Source organism: Nerophis ophidion, linkage group LG03 (genome assembly GCF_033978795.1).
Source record: "Nerophis ophidion isolate RoL-2023_Sa linkage group LG03, RoL_Noph_v1.0, whole genome shotgun sequence".
NCBI lineage: Eukaryota > Metazoa > Chordata > Actinopteri > Syngnathiformes > Syngnathidae > Nerophis > Nerophis ophidion.
In genome coordinates this window covers 46,380,637-46,399,933 of record NC_084613.1, presented here as the reverse complement: position 1 = coordinate 46,399,933, position 19,297 = coordinate 46,380,637, and the positions used below count along the sequence as shown (strand labels likewise).

Here is a 19,297-nt window from a genome sequence, read left to right as displayed (position 1 = left end):
TATATAAGAAATATCGTATAAAAAAACAATACAATATAATGTCCAACTAACAACCACACAAATATTACGAAGTAATGTAATAATGAACCAAATTTACCTTGGAGAGTGGACTTATCCTCTCTACATTTTCCTGGATAAATGTCCGCTGTTTTGATATTTTAACATTCTTGACTGCCGTTATGGACTCATTATGCAAATTTCGGAGACTTATGCAGATACCAAATACACCTGAGTTGGTACCTCTGGATGAGAAAAGTTGGTTTTGCATATTTTTGCGAAACAAAACAGCAGATACTGTCTTTTAATAGGTGACAATTTGCGGTCCTTATACGCAAACCATAATAATACCCTAATGTTGAAGCGCAGTACGTCTGGCTATGGTAGCCGTAATACTCCAACAATCAGTCAAGCACTGCGGATTCATGGGCAGTACTAAAACATTTTGACAGATTTTTGAGCCCTGTGTGTAATGTTCTATATTCTCAATAAAACATCAAAGTTTACGGCTTTCTTGCTTACGGTACCTGATAGTGTAATTTATTAAACAGGGGGCGTCAACCTGCAGTCACAAGTATCTCTTATGTGTGACTGTCATATAAATAAAATTGCTTCAAGGTCAGTAAGCACAACCAGAATTAATCTGTACATTAGGCGCAGTGTGAGTTTTTAGAAAATGAAAGTATTTTTAGTTCACTTTATAGTTAAACAAATGAATGTATTTTTAGTCGTGGAACTGTGGACCAGCTCTATACTCTCGGCAGGGTTCTTGAGGGTGCATGGGAGTTTGCCCAACCAGTCTACATGTGCTTTGTAGACTTGGAGAAGGCATTCGACCGTGTCCCTCGGGAAGTCCTGTGGGGAGTACTCAGAGAGTATGGGGTACCGGACTGTCTTATTGTGGCGGTCTGTTCCCTGTATGATCAATGTCAGAGCTTGGTCCGCATTGCTGGCAGTAAGTCGGACACGTTTCCAGTGAGGGTTGGACTCCGCCAAGGCTGTCTTTTGTCACCGATTCTGTTCATAACTTTTATGGACAGAATTTCTAGGCGCAGTCAAGGCGTTGAGGGGTTCCAGTTTGGTGGCCGCGGGATTAGGTCTCTGCTTTTTGCAGATGATGTGGTCCCGATGGCTTCATTTGGCCGGGATCTTCAGCTCTCACTGGATCGGTTCGCAGCCGAGTGTGAAGCGACCGGAATAAGAATCAGCACCTCCAAGTCCGAGTCCATGGTTCTCGCCCGGAACGGGTCTCCTCCCCAACTCCTCTGGGTTGGGGAGGAGACCCTGCCCCAAGTGGAGGAGTTCAAGTACCTAGGAGTCTTGTTTACGAGTGGGGGAAGAGTGGATCGGGAGATCAACAGGCGGATCGGTGCGGCGTCTTCAGTAATGCGGACGTTGTATCGATCCGTTGTGGTGAAGAAGGAGCTGAGCCGGAAGGCAAAGCTCTCAATTTACCGGTCGATCTACGTTCCCATCCTCACCTATGGTCATGAGCTTTGGGTCATGACTGAAAGGATAAGATCACGGGTACAAGCGTCCGAAATGAGTTTCCTCTGCTGGGTGGCGGGGCTCTCCCTTAGAGATAGGGTGAGAAGCTCTGCCATCCGGGAGGAACTCAAAGTAACGCCGCTGCTCCTCCACATCGAGAGGAGCCAGATGAGGTAGCTCAGGCATTTGGTCAGGATGCCACCCGAACGCCTCCCGAGGGAGGTATTTAGGGCACGTACAACCGGTAGGAGGCCACAGGGAAGACCCAGGACACGTTGGGAAGACTATATCTCCCGCCTGGCCTGGGAACGTCTCGGGATCCCCCGGGAAGAGCGAGACGAAGTGGCTGGAGAGAGGGATGTCTGGGCATCCCTGTTTAGGCTGCTGCCCGCGCGACCTGACCTCAGATGAGCGTAGGATGATGGATGGATGGATGGATGGATGGATAGAATAATATCTACACAGTGCGACAACAAAGTGAGCCATAGATATGAATGGTAGATATACGACACACATCTTTGAGTTGCTACCTTCCTCATGGTGACCTGGGGCAAAGTGGCAGTCCGTGCTATTAGAGGCACAACAATTAAAAGCAGAAGGATGCCTGCGACACTATCCATATATCTAGTCTTTTATCTACGCTGTGCTTCCAAAGACCTGAAATTATGCAATACATTACCACGTACGTCATCAGCCAAAGGAGGAGTCTTACTGTACATGTATGAATAGGTTAAATATGGACCCTAAGTCCATGTATAATTGAATCGTGTGGTGACCAAAGATTCCAACTATTACAATATACAGTATCTGAAACAACTGGAATGTGTCCAGTGGCATACATTGCAGTCATCTATACACCAGGCCATGCATTTTCAATTTTATCCATGGTTCCCAGTTTGATTAAATTTGGCGTACATGTTAAAGCAAAGATGCCCACACCTTGCTAGGTTAATGCATGTTTTTATATACATATGCAGTATATATAATATACATATTTATTTCACAGTGAGTTCCCATAGCCCCAGCACCACCGCCTCCGTTCCATTTCCCAGCTTTTGCTTTACCTCTAACGGCTACCGATACGAGGAAGGGGAAAGCTGGCACGATGGCTGCCGCGACTGCTACTGTCATTCTGGAAGAGAGATGTGTGTGCTGATATCTTGTCCTGCGCCCAGCTGCTCTCATCCTGTAGTGAAGCCTGACCAGTGTTGTCCAACTTGTGAAGGTGGGACACATTCCTCCAAATCCAACCCACTCACTAAAAGAAAAATTTTATTCTCCTTAAGGCAATTCTTTTAGAAATGAACTTGGTTAAATTTCAGGGCAGTGGTTGTCAACTAGTTTGGCTGTAGGATCCCCCAATCTACTACTATTTATCATCAAATCTGTCATCACTAAACATACAGTGGAATATTTCACGAATGTATTTCTTAATTTGTTCCTATTTTTTATGATCACAGTTTATGGCTGGTAAAAACTAGTTTCTCAAATTTGAGAACGTGTCAAAAAGTTCATGCTCATGTTCATGCTTTAATCAAACTGCAAAAACCTCCTCAGCCTTTAATTAGTTTCTTAGTTATAATTAAACCCTTAATCTCAAATAACTTTTGCGCAATATTCTAATTTATTAAGATAAGAACAGCTTGCTTACCTTCACGAACGTCACACTAGCTCTACCTGGTGACCCGCCAGTTAATTATCCCTTTGTTACAGTACTCTGTATACAGCTTGTATAAAAAGTACCATACACATTTTCTGTCCTCCATTAATGTCTAAAAGCAGTCTCTTTTTCTTTTTGTAATCAATCATTTCTGTTTATAGAGTGACTCACACGTTCAACTCTGACCCTCCGCTGCATTTTCGTATTTTTATGTGTCATGAGAAATGCACAGTGTCAAAGTCACTTCACGTTTCCACATCACAGAAATAGCTTTTTTTTACAACCATTACGTACTGGACCAATTGCACAAGTCAGATCTGTTAGCCTTTTGAAGTTTATTGGCCACTTTATTAGGTACACTTGGCCCATCTCTACCCAGGTCAAAGAGAACATACTATTTTGCGATAATTGGTGGTTGATGCAGTGTACAAACGCACCACATGGATTACATTATGAAGATGCCAACAAATTTACCAAATTGGACGCAGTAGGAGAGAGCAATGACATGGTGGGGGACAAAAATGGAGAACAAAATACATGAAAAGCTACAAAGAAAAAGTTTAGAACTAAAAAAATAATCTTTCTATGGTAGCTTTTTTTCAAGACAGACGCTTGTGAGTGCCTTCAGAAGAGGTTTGGGGGCTCACAACTGTACCCGCTGCTCGTTGAGAAGAGCGTTACATGCTTTCATGTCAGCGTCTCCAGAAGCCTCTTTACTAGATTCGTTAGTAGTCGCCTCTTTTGGGTATCTACAAGGGTCTGAATACTTGCCAAAAAAAAGTCGCTAAGTTAGCAACACTAATTCCTTAGTGTTTGTTCACACTGCAGAGCAATTCCAATTGTTTTGCCAATGTGCAACCTGTACCAGATTTTTTCACGTCAATGTAAACCGTTTAATTCCGAATTTTTCAAAGCCGACCCCAGGCCTCTTACAAATTATGTGTCTGAAGTGGCTGCAGTCTGAATGCTCGAGTCAATTTCATCCGTCCAATACGTCATCAAAAAGCGATAAACGTCATAATTCTTAGCCTAAATAGACGACTGCAAAATAAATAGTTGACAAATGAGCAGAAAAGAGACAAAAATATTATCTAGGAACTCACGTCAACGTTCCACCACTGCTGTCTCTTCAGAGCGGACGGTGAAATGCCCCGCAAGCTGCGTGCCAAAATGTTTGCCCTATTCCTTTTTAATCCTTATGTGCAATAATTCTGTTCAGAAAATGTGGATTTTGGTTTACCAAAATATGTGAAATTGCCACAATAGCCTGGATTTATACTGACTCGAATTGGAACCATATTTACTTCCGTAAAGACTGCAGCAGGTGTGAGGTCATGTCTGCATGCGGGTCAGTTTGCGTTCACAATACACATCGTATTTTTTTGTAATGTGAACGACTACATAAAAGTATCGGAAAAATGTGATTTGGACATCATATTCTGCAGTGTAAATGTAGCCTTATTCTACTGGAAGATGAGGTGTGCTAAGAAACATGCATACTACCACCCACTGTAATGACAACGTACATTCACTGCCAGTCCCATTATAATGTGTTTATTAGCAATGGAGTATCAGTAATACTTTCTTCGTTATCTTAATATCGGTTTTGAGAAACTCAAAGAGGGATGGATTGATAAGTTATTTATGGTGGTTGAAAAATATAGGCAACACGTTTTTGCAGTGAGAAGAACCCACTTGCTAACTCTTTGTAGATGTCAGGCACAAAAGACAATTTGAGAAGTGTCAAAGCACAACCTGAACACCCCCACTGGAACTTCCCAATTGCTTTGGGCTACTTGTTTAAGGCTGTCTTTGTGTATGCATGCTTCTGAACACATCTGAATCTGGATTTGACACCATTTTTCTCCCCTTGTAAAACTGTAGACGAGTCAGGTAGCGGTCTGCCCGAGGGGATGGACATGGTGGTGTGCAGAGCCCCTGGAGGGGAGTTCTATGTGGAGGGAGAGACCTGGGATCTGGATGAGTGTACCCGCTGCACCTGCAGGCAGGGACGCGTCCTGTGCGACACTGAAGTGTGCCCCCCGGCTCTGTGCCAGACACCCACCAAGAACAAGGACACCTGTTGTCATGCATGTCCCGGTACGTTGCTAAACAGTAAAGAGGTTGTTAACCATGTGTTTTGGATGTGACTGTGGTTTGTGGAGGGATTTGCAAGTTTTATGACAGGCGCACGTCCTTGTAAAGAATCCAGTCAAGACTGGTTGGGTTTACTGAACAATTCCTCAGGCTCGCAGCAGCCCTTCTTTCACCGTAGACTTATCTTGCTGCATCTCTACCATTCCTGTATGTGTCTTACATCTAAACTGACACCGAGATCTTTCTTTATAGCTCAAGTCTCGTTCACGTTGGGACAATACAAGGCAATAACTCCCAAACACCAAGCCCACAAATCAGCAACGCATGACTGCGTCTGCGAGCTGCTCCTTGAGAATGCCGCTTGTGTCTTATCGCTGCATCTGCCGCCACAAAAGCAGATTGTCAGAGGCCGGCCTTTGATGTATGTATGGGTCTGGTCACGAGGAATGTGGGAATAATACACATCCACTGACGGATGGCCACTGTGATGGATGTGTACAGTAGCCAAGACTTGGCTCATGGATAAGACATGCCTGGAAATAACATCTGCCTGGTGGAAGTCTGTTTTGGAAGCATTTTTGTCGGTGTGTCTTGTCTTCCCATTTTGTGGAAAGCGTTTGAAAAGACCCTTATTAGGAATAGTTGAATGTTATTGTTGTGAAATCCCTCAAGAAGCCTGCGTTTTGAACACCTTTTGTGGAAACCTAGACCCCCAAAACACTCCAAAATCTTGTTAATACAAAATATTGAGCAACAGAGCTGTTTTGTAACAAGAATTCCTTAAATATCATACCAAATTCAAACACATTAATCTTATCAATTTTCTCGTACTACCTCAACTTTCAGGCCTAATTGTTTCTGTGACTGAGCTCTCAACTCAAAACAATTGAATCTTAAAGGAGAACATTATCACAATTTCAAAAGTGTTAAAAACAATAAAAATCAGTTCCCAGTGGCTTGTTGTATTTTTTGAAGTTTTGTTCAAAATTTTACCGGTACCGGAATATCCCTAAAAAAAGCTTTAAAGTGCCTTTTTTTCGGTCTCTGCGAAGACACTATCCAGTTTCCTGTGACGTCACACAGTGCTGCCAATGTAAACAAACAATGGCGAATAGCACAGCAAGATATAGCGACATTAGCTCGGATTCAGACTCGGATTTCAGCGGCTTAAGTGATTCAATGGTTGGAGTATGAAAGTATTGAAGAAGAAACTGAAGCTATTGAGCGAATAGCTATTGACGCTATTCATAGCCATAGCATGGCCGAATAGCTGCGTTAGCATCGCCGGTAAAATGTGCAGACCAAACGATCAGGACTTTCGCATCTTGTGACACTGGAGCAACTTTAATCCGTCGATTGGTAAGTGTTTTTTTCGCATTAAATGTGGGTGGAAGGAAACATAATATAGTTGCAAATGCATCTGCAGGTTATCCATACATCTCTGTGCCATGTCTGCTTTAGCACCGCCGGTAAATAGCATGTTAGCATCGATTAGCGTAGCATGTTAGCATTGATTAGCTGGCAGTCATGCCGCGACCAAATATGTCTGATTAGTACATAAGTCAACAACATCAACAAAACTCACCTTTGTGATTTCGTTGACTTTATCGTTGCAAATGCATCTGCAGGTTATCCATACATCTCTGTGCCATGTCTGTCATCGCTGGTAAAATGTGCAGACATTCCGGCACATTCAATGGGGGTCTGTCGTTAAGATTTCTTGCCACTTTTGCATCTTCGGGCCCGTGGTGCAACTTGAATACCTCCCTCTTAGTGTTGTTACACCCTCCGACAACACACCGACAAGGCATGATGTCTCCAAGGTTCCAAAAAATAGTCGAAAAAACGGAAAATAACAGAGCTGAGACCCGTTGTTTGCAATGTGTTGAAAATGAAAATGGCGCCTGTAATACCTCGGTGACGTCATCGCCAAAAGAGCCATACACAGAAAGGCGTTTAATTCGTCAAAATTCACCCATTTAGAGTTCGGAAATCGGTTAAAAAAATATATGGTCTTTTTTCTGCACCATCAAGGTATATATTGACGCTTACATAGGTCTGGTGATAATGTTCCCCTTTAAATCAACGCCTCCCATTTAAATCAATTTAATTGGTCCTTGAACCGTCTTTCCAAAACAGCACAATTTTAACAAGATACATGCCTTTAAAAATAGGAAAGCAAGCTTTTAGATAAATATTGGATAAAAACAATATTGTAGAATATACTACAAATAAAAGTAGTTTTATAAAGTAATGGAATAGTATACTGCATTTACCTTGGAGAGTGGACTTCCAGTTGTTTCTTTGTCAAACACACCTTTTTCCATACGTTAATAAATAATTGTCCACCGTTTAGATATTATTTTAAAATCCTTGATTCTTTTAAATACGATGCCACAAACTTGGCACACCTGTCTTTGGGCAGTTTCACCCATTCCTCTTTGCAGAAACTCTCAAGCTGCATCAGATTAGATTGGAAGCGTTAGTTTCTCTGTTCATTGCTGCATTCATTTTAGTCAGGGAGGTGAACAAGAACCCGATGGTTACTCTGTCAGAGCATTCCTCTGTGGAGAGAGGAGAACTTTCCAGAAGGACAACCAGCTCTGCAACAATCCACCAATGAAACCTCTTTGATAGGCCATTGTAACAAGGTTGCTTCTCTCCAAAATCTTCCCAAAGCAGCAGAGTTTGTTAAAGCTGCGACAACACCGTAATTTTTAAAATGTTCACTTCCTTTTGTCATAATCGCCAAAGTCTTTGGTTAGAATTAGTAGCACAAGGACCTTTTATATATTACCCGTGTTTCTTTGCGCCCACAGATGAGACGCAGAGTCCGCTGCTGCCAGTGAACACCAGCCAACAGGAGTACTGCATCACCAGCGATGGAGACGTGCTGCTGGCGGGAGACTCCTGGAAGACCAACGCTTGCACCAGCTGCACCTGCAACAACGGCACCATTCAGTGTTTTTCCCAGCGTTGCCCGTCTGCCAACTGCAGGGTGCCCGTCTTACGCAAGGGCCAGTGTTGCCCGCACTGTCTCGGTGAGCGTTGCTTCACACCTCCGAAAAGACAACTTTTAATTGTTTCTTTTGGAGCCCGGGTGGTTTTGTTGCATTAAAATCAGAGTTAAGATATACTAAAATGTAGTTTATACAAGACTTCCACACATAATAAGGAGCTACTACTGGAACAGGGCATGGATTGTTGTTGAGTATATGGTACCTGCCAAAAAGAGGGAGTTGTTTCAAAGTGTGTCAGTTGGTTCAAGCCAGCCGTTCTGGCGCTGCATAGGCAAACACGATGATTGGCGGCAACATTCCTTGTGACACACACGCACACACAGTCCACTCAGAGCAAAAACATTCCTTGAGCATCCGCACATTCACACGTGTTTCCTGTCCCCAGCTGAATAGGACCGCAACGTTCGCTCTGTGGCGGCACAGGAAGCTCCCCGTCAGCTTTTCCTACAGAGGAAAACCTCAGCATAGGATCCCATTGTTTGCTCTGATATGCAGCCGATTGAGCTTTGTTTTTATTATTTGGCTTCCACACAAGGCCTTTAAAACACACACACAATGAGAACAGTTATTCACTGAAACACTGGAGGGTTTTTAAACAACTTGTACTAGAAGTCTGCATAAGGTAGGTTAAAAATAAAGTTGTATTTCCTGTCTGGGCAGAAATGACAACATCTGCGGCAGTCTTGCTGTCGACCGTCACCCCGAAAACGATGGTCACGACAAGCGTGCAGCGAGCTGATAGGAACGACGCCGTCACAGAACCGACTGTTGTTGCCGACACAGGTAATCAACACCCAGCTATCACACTTTAAAACACACCACTTAGCCTGAACTAGAAATCTTCGCCAGAAGTTTCTTATGCCGTCGCAGGTATCGTATCATGGTCAAACATCACAAGCAATAAAGTAGTCTATGTGCTTGTGTGTCATTCTGCAGAATTGGGTCATCAAGTTTCCAATTTTTGCCAGGAAATCACGTTTTCTGTTCTTTCTTCCCGTATTTTGCTCTTCATTGAATATCATCCACTTTTCTTAGCACTGTCCACCATACTCGCTTTTTCCTTCTAATAGTTCATCCAACATCTCTGGCTGTAAGCTAATGCTAGCAAGTGAGACCAGATGTTTTGAGTGGATCATACTGTGACATTTGCTACGCGAACTACGACGGGGAGGCCTGTAACTCAAATTGTGGCGTGCAATTTAAAGCATAACAATTAGCCGAGAGACAGCTTGTATCTTTAAACATTCTGAAAGGGGTCATTATGATTTTTTTTTCCACATTCAAAAACATTTCCCTGTGGTGTACAGACAGGGATGTGAGCACCCTTTGAGAGAAAAAGAGGAACATTGAGAAAAAAGGAAACTTAATATCAAACCCTGAAAGACATTTCCTGCATTTCTGCACTTAATTTTACCTTTAGATTTATTCTCATCTACCAACATTTTGGCTGTTTTGTTGACACGTCCCATGTAATGGACCAAAGATTTTTTTTAAATTGTTTTTATAGATAATTTACTAAAATTATTATTGAAAATGGAATGTAAAATTACTTTTTTAAACATTTGTTTTTGAATGTTTGACCTGTACAATTAAACACATGTCAAATGTTATTTTTCACCCAAACAAGTAACCCACAAACATTATATATAAAATAAAAGTAACAAACATGCATAAGTCAAATACGTACAGGCAAATATTGACATGAAGCCAGACATCTGCACTCCTGAATGTCCCCAACACAATGCAGCAAGACACAAAAGCAGACCAAAGGCTCATCAATTATCTACCTTTCAATCGGGGTAACATTTGAGCTCAGTTTCTCTTACATATTTTAGGAAACCACCCCATGCTTCCCAAAACTTCACAGAAGAACTGTTCAATGACAGCCTAATTTTCTCCAATTTAAGGTAATAGAGAATACCATTACTTAGGGTGTGGCGAGGAGGCGCTGTTGCCTTTCAATTTAACACAATGAGTCTGACCCCAAAGGGAATAAGCGGTAGTAAATGGATGGATGAATGGTCTTCTTGCCAATAAAGTAGTGTATGCTAAGATTCTCTTTGGATTTGCTAAGGGTAGATAAATGAGGTGTGACCCCCAATTATCCACTTAGAGGATTCAGTTCAGTTCCTTCGCCAACGACCACAGACAAAGTGTTAAAATACATTTTCCAATAACTGCACAGCCAAAACATTTGTATTAAGTTAGCTGGACACAAATATGAGTAAGTGATCCTTTTAAAGTTGGAAGCAATGTCAGAAACACACCTTAAACTGTGTTCGTCGGTAAGTTTGGAAACTTATTTACGTGATATAAGTTACAATTAGGGTTGTCCTGATGCCAATAATATGGTACCGGTGCCAAAATGTATATAGATACTTTTCCAAATAAAGGGAACTACAAAAAATGGTTTTAACAGAAATTCTTACAATACAATAAACGTGTTTCCAATTTCACTCAAATAGCAAGGTTAAAATATAAATTAAAGGGCATGTACCCCGCCTTCCGCCTGATTGTAGCTGAGATAGGCGCCAGCGCCCCCCGCAACCCCAAAAGGGACTAAGCGGTAGGAAATGAATGGATAGAGGGATGGATAAACACATTAGGCTTTTCTTGTTGCACTCAAAGAAAAATTTACAATTTTCAATATTACATATAGTCTGCAATAATTAAGGATTACATTAGAATAGAATAAAAAGCTATGACATTACATTAAATTATTCATCATTCATGGTTGCCACTCCTGGTCTGTGCTTTAAGAAAAATACAATGATTAGTAAGTATTAAAAACACAACTATGGATAAATGTACACAGAAAAGCCATGTAGCAGGTAAAACACACATTGTTGAAAATAGAACACAAATTATTTGAATTTGTTTCACAATTCAGTAATTTCACTTGCATTAGTTGACATTAGATGGGCAGTTTTGACTCTGCTAATATTTGGCATCAATCCAAGCAGCTGTGCGTGCGTCTACGTATCTACATGTGCACAGCAGGGGAGTTAGTTTAATTATGAGAGTAGCATGTGTGTTTACAAGAATGGCAACGTGTTGGGTTAGTGACGTCAGTGAGTGAGTGAGTGGGTGTGTAAAGACAGAGGTAGCGCGTCCACTGTGCTGTAAAAGGATGAACGGGTCCGGTTGTGTCCTATAAAACAAATAATGAAGCAACCAGATTTTCACGAATAGGCGGCCTCGTCATTCTGACCTGAAAGCGTAGTTTAGCAGACCCATTGGCGTGTAAAGTGAAGGGTGTTAACTCGACGAAAACATCGACCCTGGAGGGAATGTCTGGTCTGTGCTCCTCTACTAGGGTCTGCACCGGAGCAGAACATCAGGACAGGTGTGACATTATTACCTGTCACTTTTTCTAACTCATTAGGCAGATTTGAATGTTCATTATTTAAATGTTTACCCAAGTTTCAAGCAGTGGTGGTTTTAGGAACTATTTACCCTTTTTTAAGTCATCGACTAAAAAGGGTGAATAGTTCCTAAAACTAAGGATATTTCTATAAATGAAATTTAAAATATTGGCAAGTGGCAAATCATTTGCAGTGTACAACTTCCAAGTAAGCCACAATGGGGCCAAAGCTGTCATGATCTATTTGGGCTGAAACCCCACTTTGCAGAGATAGAGGCGATGTGCAGGAACAAGTGGCTTAAATCATACTCTGAGATTGAATCCGCAGGCAAATCATAAAGTACAAAGACGAGGATGGGGGAAAAAAAGACCCAAGGAGATTAAACTAACGTACTGTGCAGGTTACACTAGTATGTTGAAGTAAGGAACGAGGACAACCTCCTGATTGGTGATTACAAACAGCTGCACACCACAGCTTCTTCCTCAGACAGGAGTAAACAGGAAACGGATGAGATGTAACCAAATGAGAGCACATAAAAGGAAAAGTAGTTTTGAAAATGGGATTTGTCACAGGAACTTTCCAAATAGCCAATACAAGATCAATTCTTGCCTTGGTGGTAATAGGAGCCTACACAACTCTTCCATGTTCTAATTAGATTTTCCATACTGTATGTTTCCACAGATAAGACGATGTTGGGTGACAATTACCCTAACCAATCAGAGATGGCTCTCATCTACCAATCAGCTGCATGGATCCTGGCAGGTCTCCTCCTGGCCATCATTGTCTTCCTCATTGTGGCTTTGCTCATCAACAAGAAAAAGAAGTGGGTGCAGATGTCCTGCTACAGTGCACCAAAGAAGGTGGGGATAGCACACAGCACTGTATCTTTTGAAAAAGTTAAGCAGTTTAATATAAAAAAATGTCAGTTTTTCAGACACGGGTGAAAATAAACTTCATAAACGGTGCATAGACTCACTGGTCACAACATTAGGTACACCTTGTGTCATTACATGTTGCATAACAGTATTCCTATGCTCATGCCACAATTAGATGAAAATACTCAAATCTGCTTCCGCGTCTATCCCTGACACGCGTGTTTTGGGCAGGCTGCTCTGGAAACAAATCTTTTTGATTGATTGATTGATTGATTGAAACTTTTATTAATATCCCAGTACAGTACATATTCCGTACAATTGACCACTAAATGGTAACACCCCAATAAGTTTTTCAACTTGTTTAAGTCGGGGTCCACGTTAACCAATTCATGGTACAAATATATACTATCAGCATAATACAGTCATCACACAAGATAATCATCAGAATATATACATTGAATTTTTTACATTATTTATAATCCGGTGGGTGGGATGTGGAGGGGGTTGGGGTTGCTATCACCATACTTCAGTCATCAACAATTATATAATCTAAGAAATGGACATTGTAACAGTGTAGGTCTGACTTGGTAGGATATGTACAGCGAGCAGTGAAAATAGTGAGCTCAGAAAGCATAAGAACAAGTATATACATTTGATTATTTGTAATTCATTATTTACAATCTGGGGTGGTGGGATGTGGTGGGGGAGGGGGTTAGTCTAGGGTTGTAGCTGCCTGGAGGTGTTCTTTTAGTGAGGTTTGTGCCTTGTCTTACCTGCTGTGACATAGTCCCTTTGATTACCGTAATAACTTGTATAAGCATAGACTCCTACCATTGGAATATTTTTTACAGTTCTAGACGTACGTTAATTTGAAATTGTCACTGCATATTAATAGTTTTGATATTAAATGTTTTGAATATAAATACATTTGGAAACGTTTGTGGGATGGAGTGAAAAGCTTAGCGGGCCGTATTTTGCTAAGGTCTGGTTTAGACACAAGTTTTTCCATGTGCGATTTATAGAAAAAAATAAATAAATAAATAAATAAAAAGTTCTCATTGGTAACAGTCCTTATAAGTTGTGACCATTTCATGTTCAACCCTATGAGCTGTTGATATTTTTGGAATGTTCAACGGCAGTCCTTTGCCATTTGAGAATAACATCACCTTAGGTTACTCTACATTTCGCACTCGTCTAAGCTGAGTCAGCTGGGACTGAACAACATCAAAAGCGGACTGCACAAGCCCAAGAAATAAATTATATTTTCAACACTGTAAATGTTTAACAAAAATAGACATTGTTTATGTGCTCATAACTTGGTAATAGTTTTATCTAAATTGTTATCTGGGTTTATTAAATTTACCAGCGAGCACATAAGTCGGTCTCCTCACTCATCTTTGCATGAATGCATTGACCTGATGACTGACTCTACAACAACCTCCTCCACATTACAGGTAACCATCCGTAAAGGAGCATGTGTGGTCAAAATAATTTGTGTGATTAATGTGATCATGTTTGTTATAACCACATGAGTTAACTCATTGTGTTTGACATCCGTAGATTTCAGTATCCAACATTACAACAACAAGTCATCAAAGGGCTTCTTTAAGAAATGCTAGTGAGTATGCGGAACTCATTTTCACATTTCCTTTTACCTTTCAGACCGTTATTCTCAAGCACGTCAACAAGAACTCGGTGGTCTACATGGAGCCCTCCAAGGAGAACAAGTTTCAGAACGTGAAGAACGACTGCGGCATCCATTTCTCCCCTGAGATGAGTTCTCCCTGCACAGACAAGATGATCATCCCCAGAGCCAAGCTGGCCAACAACTGGACGGCGCGCTAACACCCGCCGTCAGCACCATCTCCCGCTGTTTCCATGGTGATTTGTGCATGGACGCACACACTCCACGGAAGCAGCTCCCGACCTGCGCTTCTCTCTGTGACTGGAAGAAGCAGAGTAAAGCCACACTTGAAGTGTTTGGACCATAGCCAGCATGGACAATGAGATGCTGAGGACATCTTGTCTCTCTGCTTTGCTCTGATCACTGAGGCTCCTCAGTCAGACTTCAAACTTTGTGACCTTATCGCTTGTTTTTGCCTCCTTTTTGGACAAGAAAGGGAGAGGAAAAGCTTTAGGGTGGGGGGCTCCAGCTTAAAAAAGTTTACAGGACGCTGCCCCTTCGCTTCATGGATGTTGTCTGGATCTCTCACAGCTCGGCCAAAGGAACTGAATCCTCCAAACTGGAACGATCCATCCGGCTTGACACACCCTATGTTAGTACTTTGTCTATATTGCAGCAGTATTTGTATCCATGTTCTTCCAGGCCAACTCTGTATTTCTTGGATGTATCTTCTTGGGGGCCAAATCTCTGCTTGGTTGAAACATTCCCACCTTCACGCACACACACAAACCTCACAAGAATCCACAGGAATTCCCGCTGGGGTCTTCGGTCATGCACAAACTAGGGGTTGTAAATAATGACACAAAATGGTTTCCATTCAGGAAAAATGTAAAAGACATCATTGAAATTTGAAGGAAATTCAGAGCTCCACATAATCCATGAAGGGTTAATTGAGGTAAATGAACTCTGGTCTGTTGATTTTTCACCTTTTTATCTTTTGGATGTAAAATTTTAGGTGTGGAGTTTCCCTATTTAAGTTCGGAGCATATGTATCATAGACTGTTGTCGTGGCTGCTAACAGTTTACCTGTCAGATGGCAGAACTCTTTCTGTGGAACGAGACAATCATTAGGGGAGAGATGCCAGGACATTTTTTGTAAACGATATGTGATGACATTAGCCTTGTCCAGATAAACATTTTGTCATAATAAAATATTGATCTAATCACTGTAGTATCGACCATGTACTAATACTATATATAATTACTATTGATTTTAGACCGATTCCACCTTTCTTTACATTGACAAGCTCTAGCATAGCAGTTAGCATGACCTTTTAAAACCCCCTTTTTTTTTTTTTTTAGCACAAACTTGCCTTGTATCCTCTTACGGTGTGTAGTGTAGCATGTTTAGCTATTTACTATCAACTTTAGTTTATTTGCTGCCATGGAGGTGAGGATTAGGTGGCAGCTAGCGAGCACGCTACGATGCTCTGAGGACACCTTTGTTCACTTGTCGCTGTCAAATATGCAGAATACAGCAGAAACGTGTCATAAAAATGCATAAGAATATTACAATCCCTATTGTCAACCAAATGTATTCAATTTCTATTGTCTATATTGCGTAACCCTAACCTACAGTATGTTAAAGCAGAAAGGCTCTCTAACTCAACAATGTCTTGACATCCCTCCCCCAAAGATGATCTCATTCCACTGGAAAAGTCCCCTCTAAATAGGCTCTTACAGTCTATTGTTATACAGGACCCGTCATTCAGCAACAACCCTATTGTGACCAGACTCGTGGCCGTAACTACCATTTGCGTAAAGAAGCACGTCTGATGTAAAATACTGAATGAAAAGGCATTTCAAATTTTACCCCAAACGTATTCTTGGCCACATGATCCGTCACGGATAAGAAAGAATATGGAAACCGACTTCGCCCTTGTACTTCTGCTTGCTCTCGTGGCGTGCATCATTAATACTTGTGCTGCAAATCTGAAGGTCTTGGGATCACATCCCTGTTGTAGTGAAACTGACTTACTAGGGTTTTTTTAAACTGATGTTTTAATGTTAAATTTCTTTAATACTTCAGCATATTGATAAAAAAGTGAACAGTCACAAAATGATGCTGATTGTCAAAGATGTTAGATAATATAAAAGCTGATAGTTCTACCTAAATGTGACTCAAAGCGCTTTACATAGTGAAACCCAATATCTAAGTTACATTTAAACCAGTGTGGGTGGTACTGGGAGCAGGTGGGTAAAGTGTCTTGCCCAAGGACACAACGGCAGTGACTAGGATGGCGGAAGCGGGAATCGAACCTGCAACCCTCAAATTGCTGGCACGGCCGCTCTACCAACCGAGCTATGCCGCCCCATGAAATTCATTGCGTTGCTCAAGGTAATACTATGTATATGTTGTGATACGCATGATTTCAGCCTCTCAAGGCTCCTCCTGGACCACCAATTTTACACCTCGGTATTTGTCAAATCCTCCCGTATTTTTCAAACTATAAGTCGCTCCACAGTATAAGTCGCACCTAACGAAAATGCATAATAAAGAACCAAAAAAACATATATAAGTCTCACTGGAGTATAAGTCGCAATTTTGGGGGAAATTTATTTGATAAAACCCAACACCAAGAATAGACATTTGAAAGGCAATTTAAAATAAATAAAGAATAGAATAAGTGTACGTTATATGAGGCATAAATAACCAACTGAGAAGGTGCCTGGTATGTTAACGTAACATATTATGATAAGAGTCATTCAAATAACTATAACATATACAACATGCTTTACGTTTACCAAACAATCTGTCACTCCCAATCACTAAATCTGATGAAATCTTATACGTCTAGTCTCTTACATTAATGAGCAAAATAATATTTGATATTTTACGGTAATGTGTTAATTTCACACATAAGTCGCTCCTGAGTATAAGTCAAACAAAGAAAAAAAAACTGTGACTTAAGTCCAAAAAATATGGTAGTTACGGCCCTGTCCAAACCTACAATTGGAACTGGAGGCCCTTTTAGGATAAACGGTGAAACATTTTCCACAAACAAAAATAATCCAGTTGCTTTAAATGAAATGTTGCAGCTTTAATGCATGTCACCACTCTACTACTCCTTTAGGAAATGACAAAAGCAGTCCTATATTTACTATTTTTCTGTCACTTACCGTTCTGTTTTAACCGTCAGTCACAGGAAATCACAAACTGAAGTTTGGTTAAAGCAACAAATTGTCAAAAATACAACAAAAAGAGCTTAGGTGGTGCTGGTGAATAATATTAACAATAAAAGACTAGCATTTCTTGTGACTGTAGTTCTGGATCCCGTTTCCCAGGAGTGTACTTTTTCCAGCCAGAGATGCATGTAGAAGTATTGAAGGATGTGGGCTGCCACTTATGGATATTCTTCCCTGAGCTAAACCAATCCAGTAGCATTGTAGTATAGTTACTAATGTAATATAAAATTGATATGTTATTAGATGTTTACAATGTGCCAATAAAACAAGCTGGGGGCTAAAAAAATGGCCTTTCGGTGTCACTTTGGATACCCAGGCCTAGCTGAAAGTATTCCTGGACCAGCCCGGACAGGTCAAAGGTCAACACATACTTTATGTTTAAAAGCAGTGGCACTTGTTTATCGCCGCTAATTGGTTCCAGCATATCTGCAATAAATACATTTATGTAAAGTAGGAATCATTAATTATAGGCACAATATTTTCATACAACAAACATTTTACAACCTTCGAAATACGTTTTTCAACATTATGAGAGCCCTCTAAACAAGAAATAACATTCTTTAGTCACCTTTACACTCGTTTAATCCAAATTACTAACACTGCTTGAGGTTGAGCCAATCAGCAGCAACAATATTGAACAGTTTGGTTTGGTCTCCTCCAATATTACTGAAATATTGATGTTCTTGTGCTTGAAAATGTTCAATTTAGGACCACAAAAAATGTAGAATAATCTTAAATAACCCCCCCAAAATATAAAAAAATATATATTGTGCAATGTGGCGTGTATTTAAAAAGTGTTTGGGAAGCTCATTTTTATATGATTTACTACTTCCCTAAACAGTACAAAATAATAGAAGTTCCTACTGAATAGAACATTTGAATACAATGAATATTTTTAATTTATTCAATATTACGAAGAAAATAACTATCACAAACATAAAAAAGTAAAGCTCTTTACGAGACAAAACTTGACTTTGAAGAAAAAATTATAAAATTACAACTTAATTTCGACTTTTATTTTCGTATTAATATTTAGATGTTACTCATCAAATGACAAACTCATACTCATAATTGGAGTAGTTTTCATTGTGGCCGAAACCTAATGCAGAACACATAACATCGGAACTAAGCACTTTCCGGCTTAGTTGTTTTTTCTGTTCCTAATGCCGCTGCGGGATTCTTGGAGGGATTAACATAATAATCAGATATTTGCACACAGTATGCACATACTGGACTGTCAAAGCTGGAGGGCTCACACCAATCTGATTAAAGTAGAATTTCATTTTTCAAACTATTCAGTGTGGATAAATGGGATTGTCATGCCAAATTTGGTAGGAAATATACATTGACTTTTTACTTAGTGACTGAGTAGGTTTGTTTGACCATGATTATTATGTGCTTTGAAATGAAGAGTGTGAAAGATCCCTCAGTTCTGTTTTTTTAATGTAAAAAAAAAATAGTTTAAATTAGAGCAGAAGAGTACCCTATTTATTTTTTCACATAGCTTTATTTATTAATACTGTAGTTTGAGTTGTTTTTTTCTTGAAGTTGCTGTACATTTTAGACCATTTACATCCATTTGCTATACCATTACCGCCTTATTTATTTTGCTGTTTCAAGCCCTGTAAATAAGTGAAACTGTAACATTTACCTATTTTGAAAAATAAATGTGTAAAACATGCAGACATCCAGTATCTTTGTGTTTTTGACACTATCTCACAAGAGAGTTCTGGTGAGTATTCTCCCATTCTCAAGGGACAAAACCGTTGAATTAAAACTTGGATATACACTATATTGCCAAAAGTATTTGGCCACCAGCCTTGACTCACATAAGAACTTGAAGTGCCATCCCATTTGTAACTCATAGGGTTCAATATGATGTTGGCCCACCTTTTGCAGTTATTAGAGCTTCAACTCTTCTGGGA

General features: G+C 40.4%; 1 protein-coding gene across 4 annotated transcripts in view; it reads left to right on the top strand.

The window, feature by feature from the left end:
* crim1 (cysteine rich transmembrane BMP regulator 1 (chordin-like)) overlaps positions 1–19,059 on the top strand; it is a 110,652-nt gene extending 91,593 nt beyond the window's left edge. For 3 of the 4 annotated variants that reach the window (XM_061895397.1, XM_061895394.1, XM_061895393.1), the window contains 6 exons: positions 2,492–2,710; positions 5,030–5,245; positions 8,062–8,283; positions 8,923–9,045; positions 12,309–12,487; positions 14,165–19,059. In XM_061895397.1, coding sequence (XP_061751381.1) covers positions 2,492–2,710; positions 5,030–5,245; positions 8,062–8,283; positions 8,923–9,045; positions 12,309–12,487; positions 14,165–14,347 — 1,142 coding nt within the window. In that variant the 3' untranslated portion in view covers positions 14,348–19,059. The remainder of the gene's footprint in view (positions 1–2,491; positions 2,711–5,029; positions 5,246–8,061; positions 8,284–8,922; positions 9,046–12,308; positions 12,488–14,164) is intronic. The other variant, XM_061895395.1, reaches the window with a different exon arrangement.
* Positions 19,060–19,297: the final 238 nt, after the last annotated feature.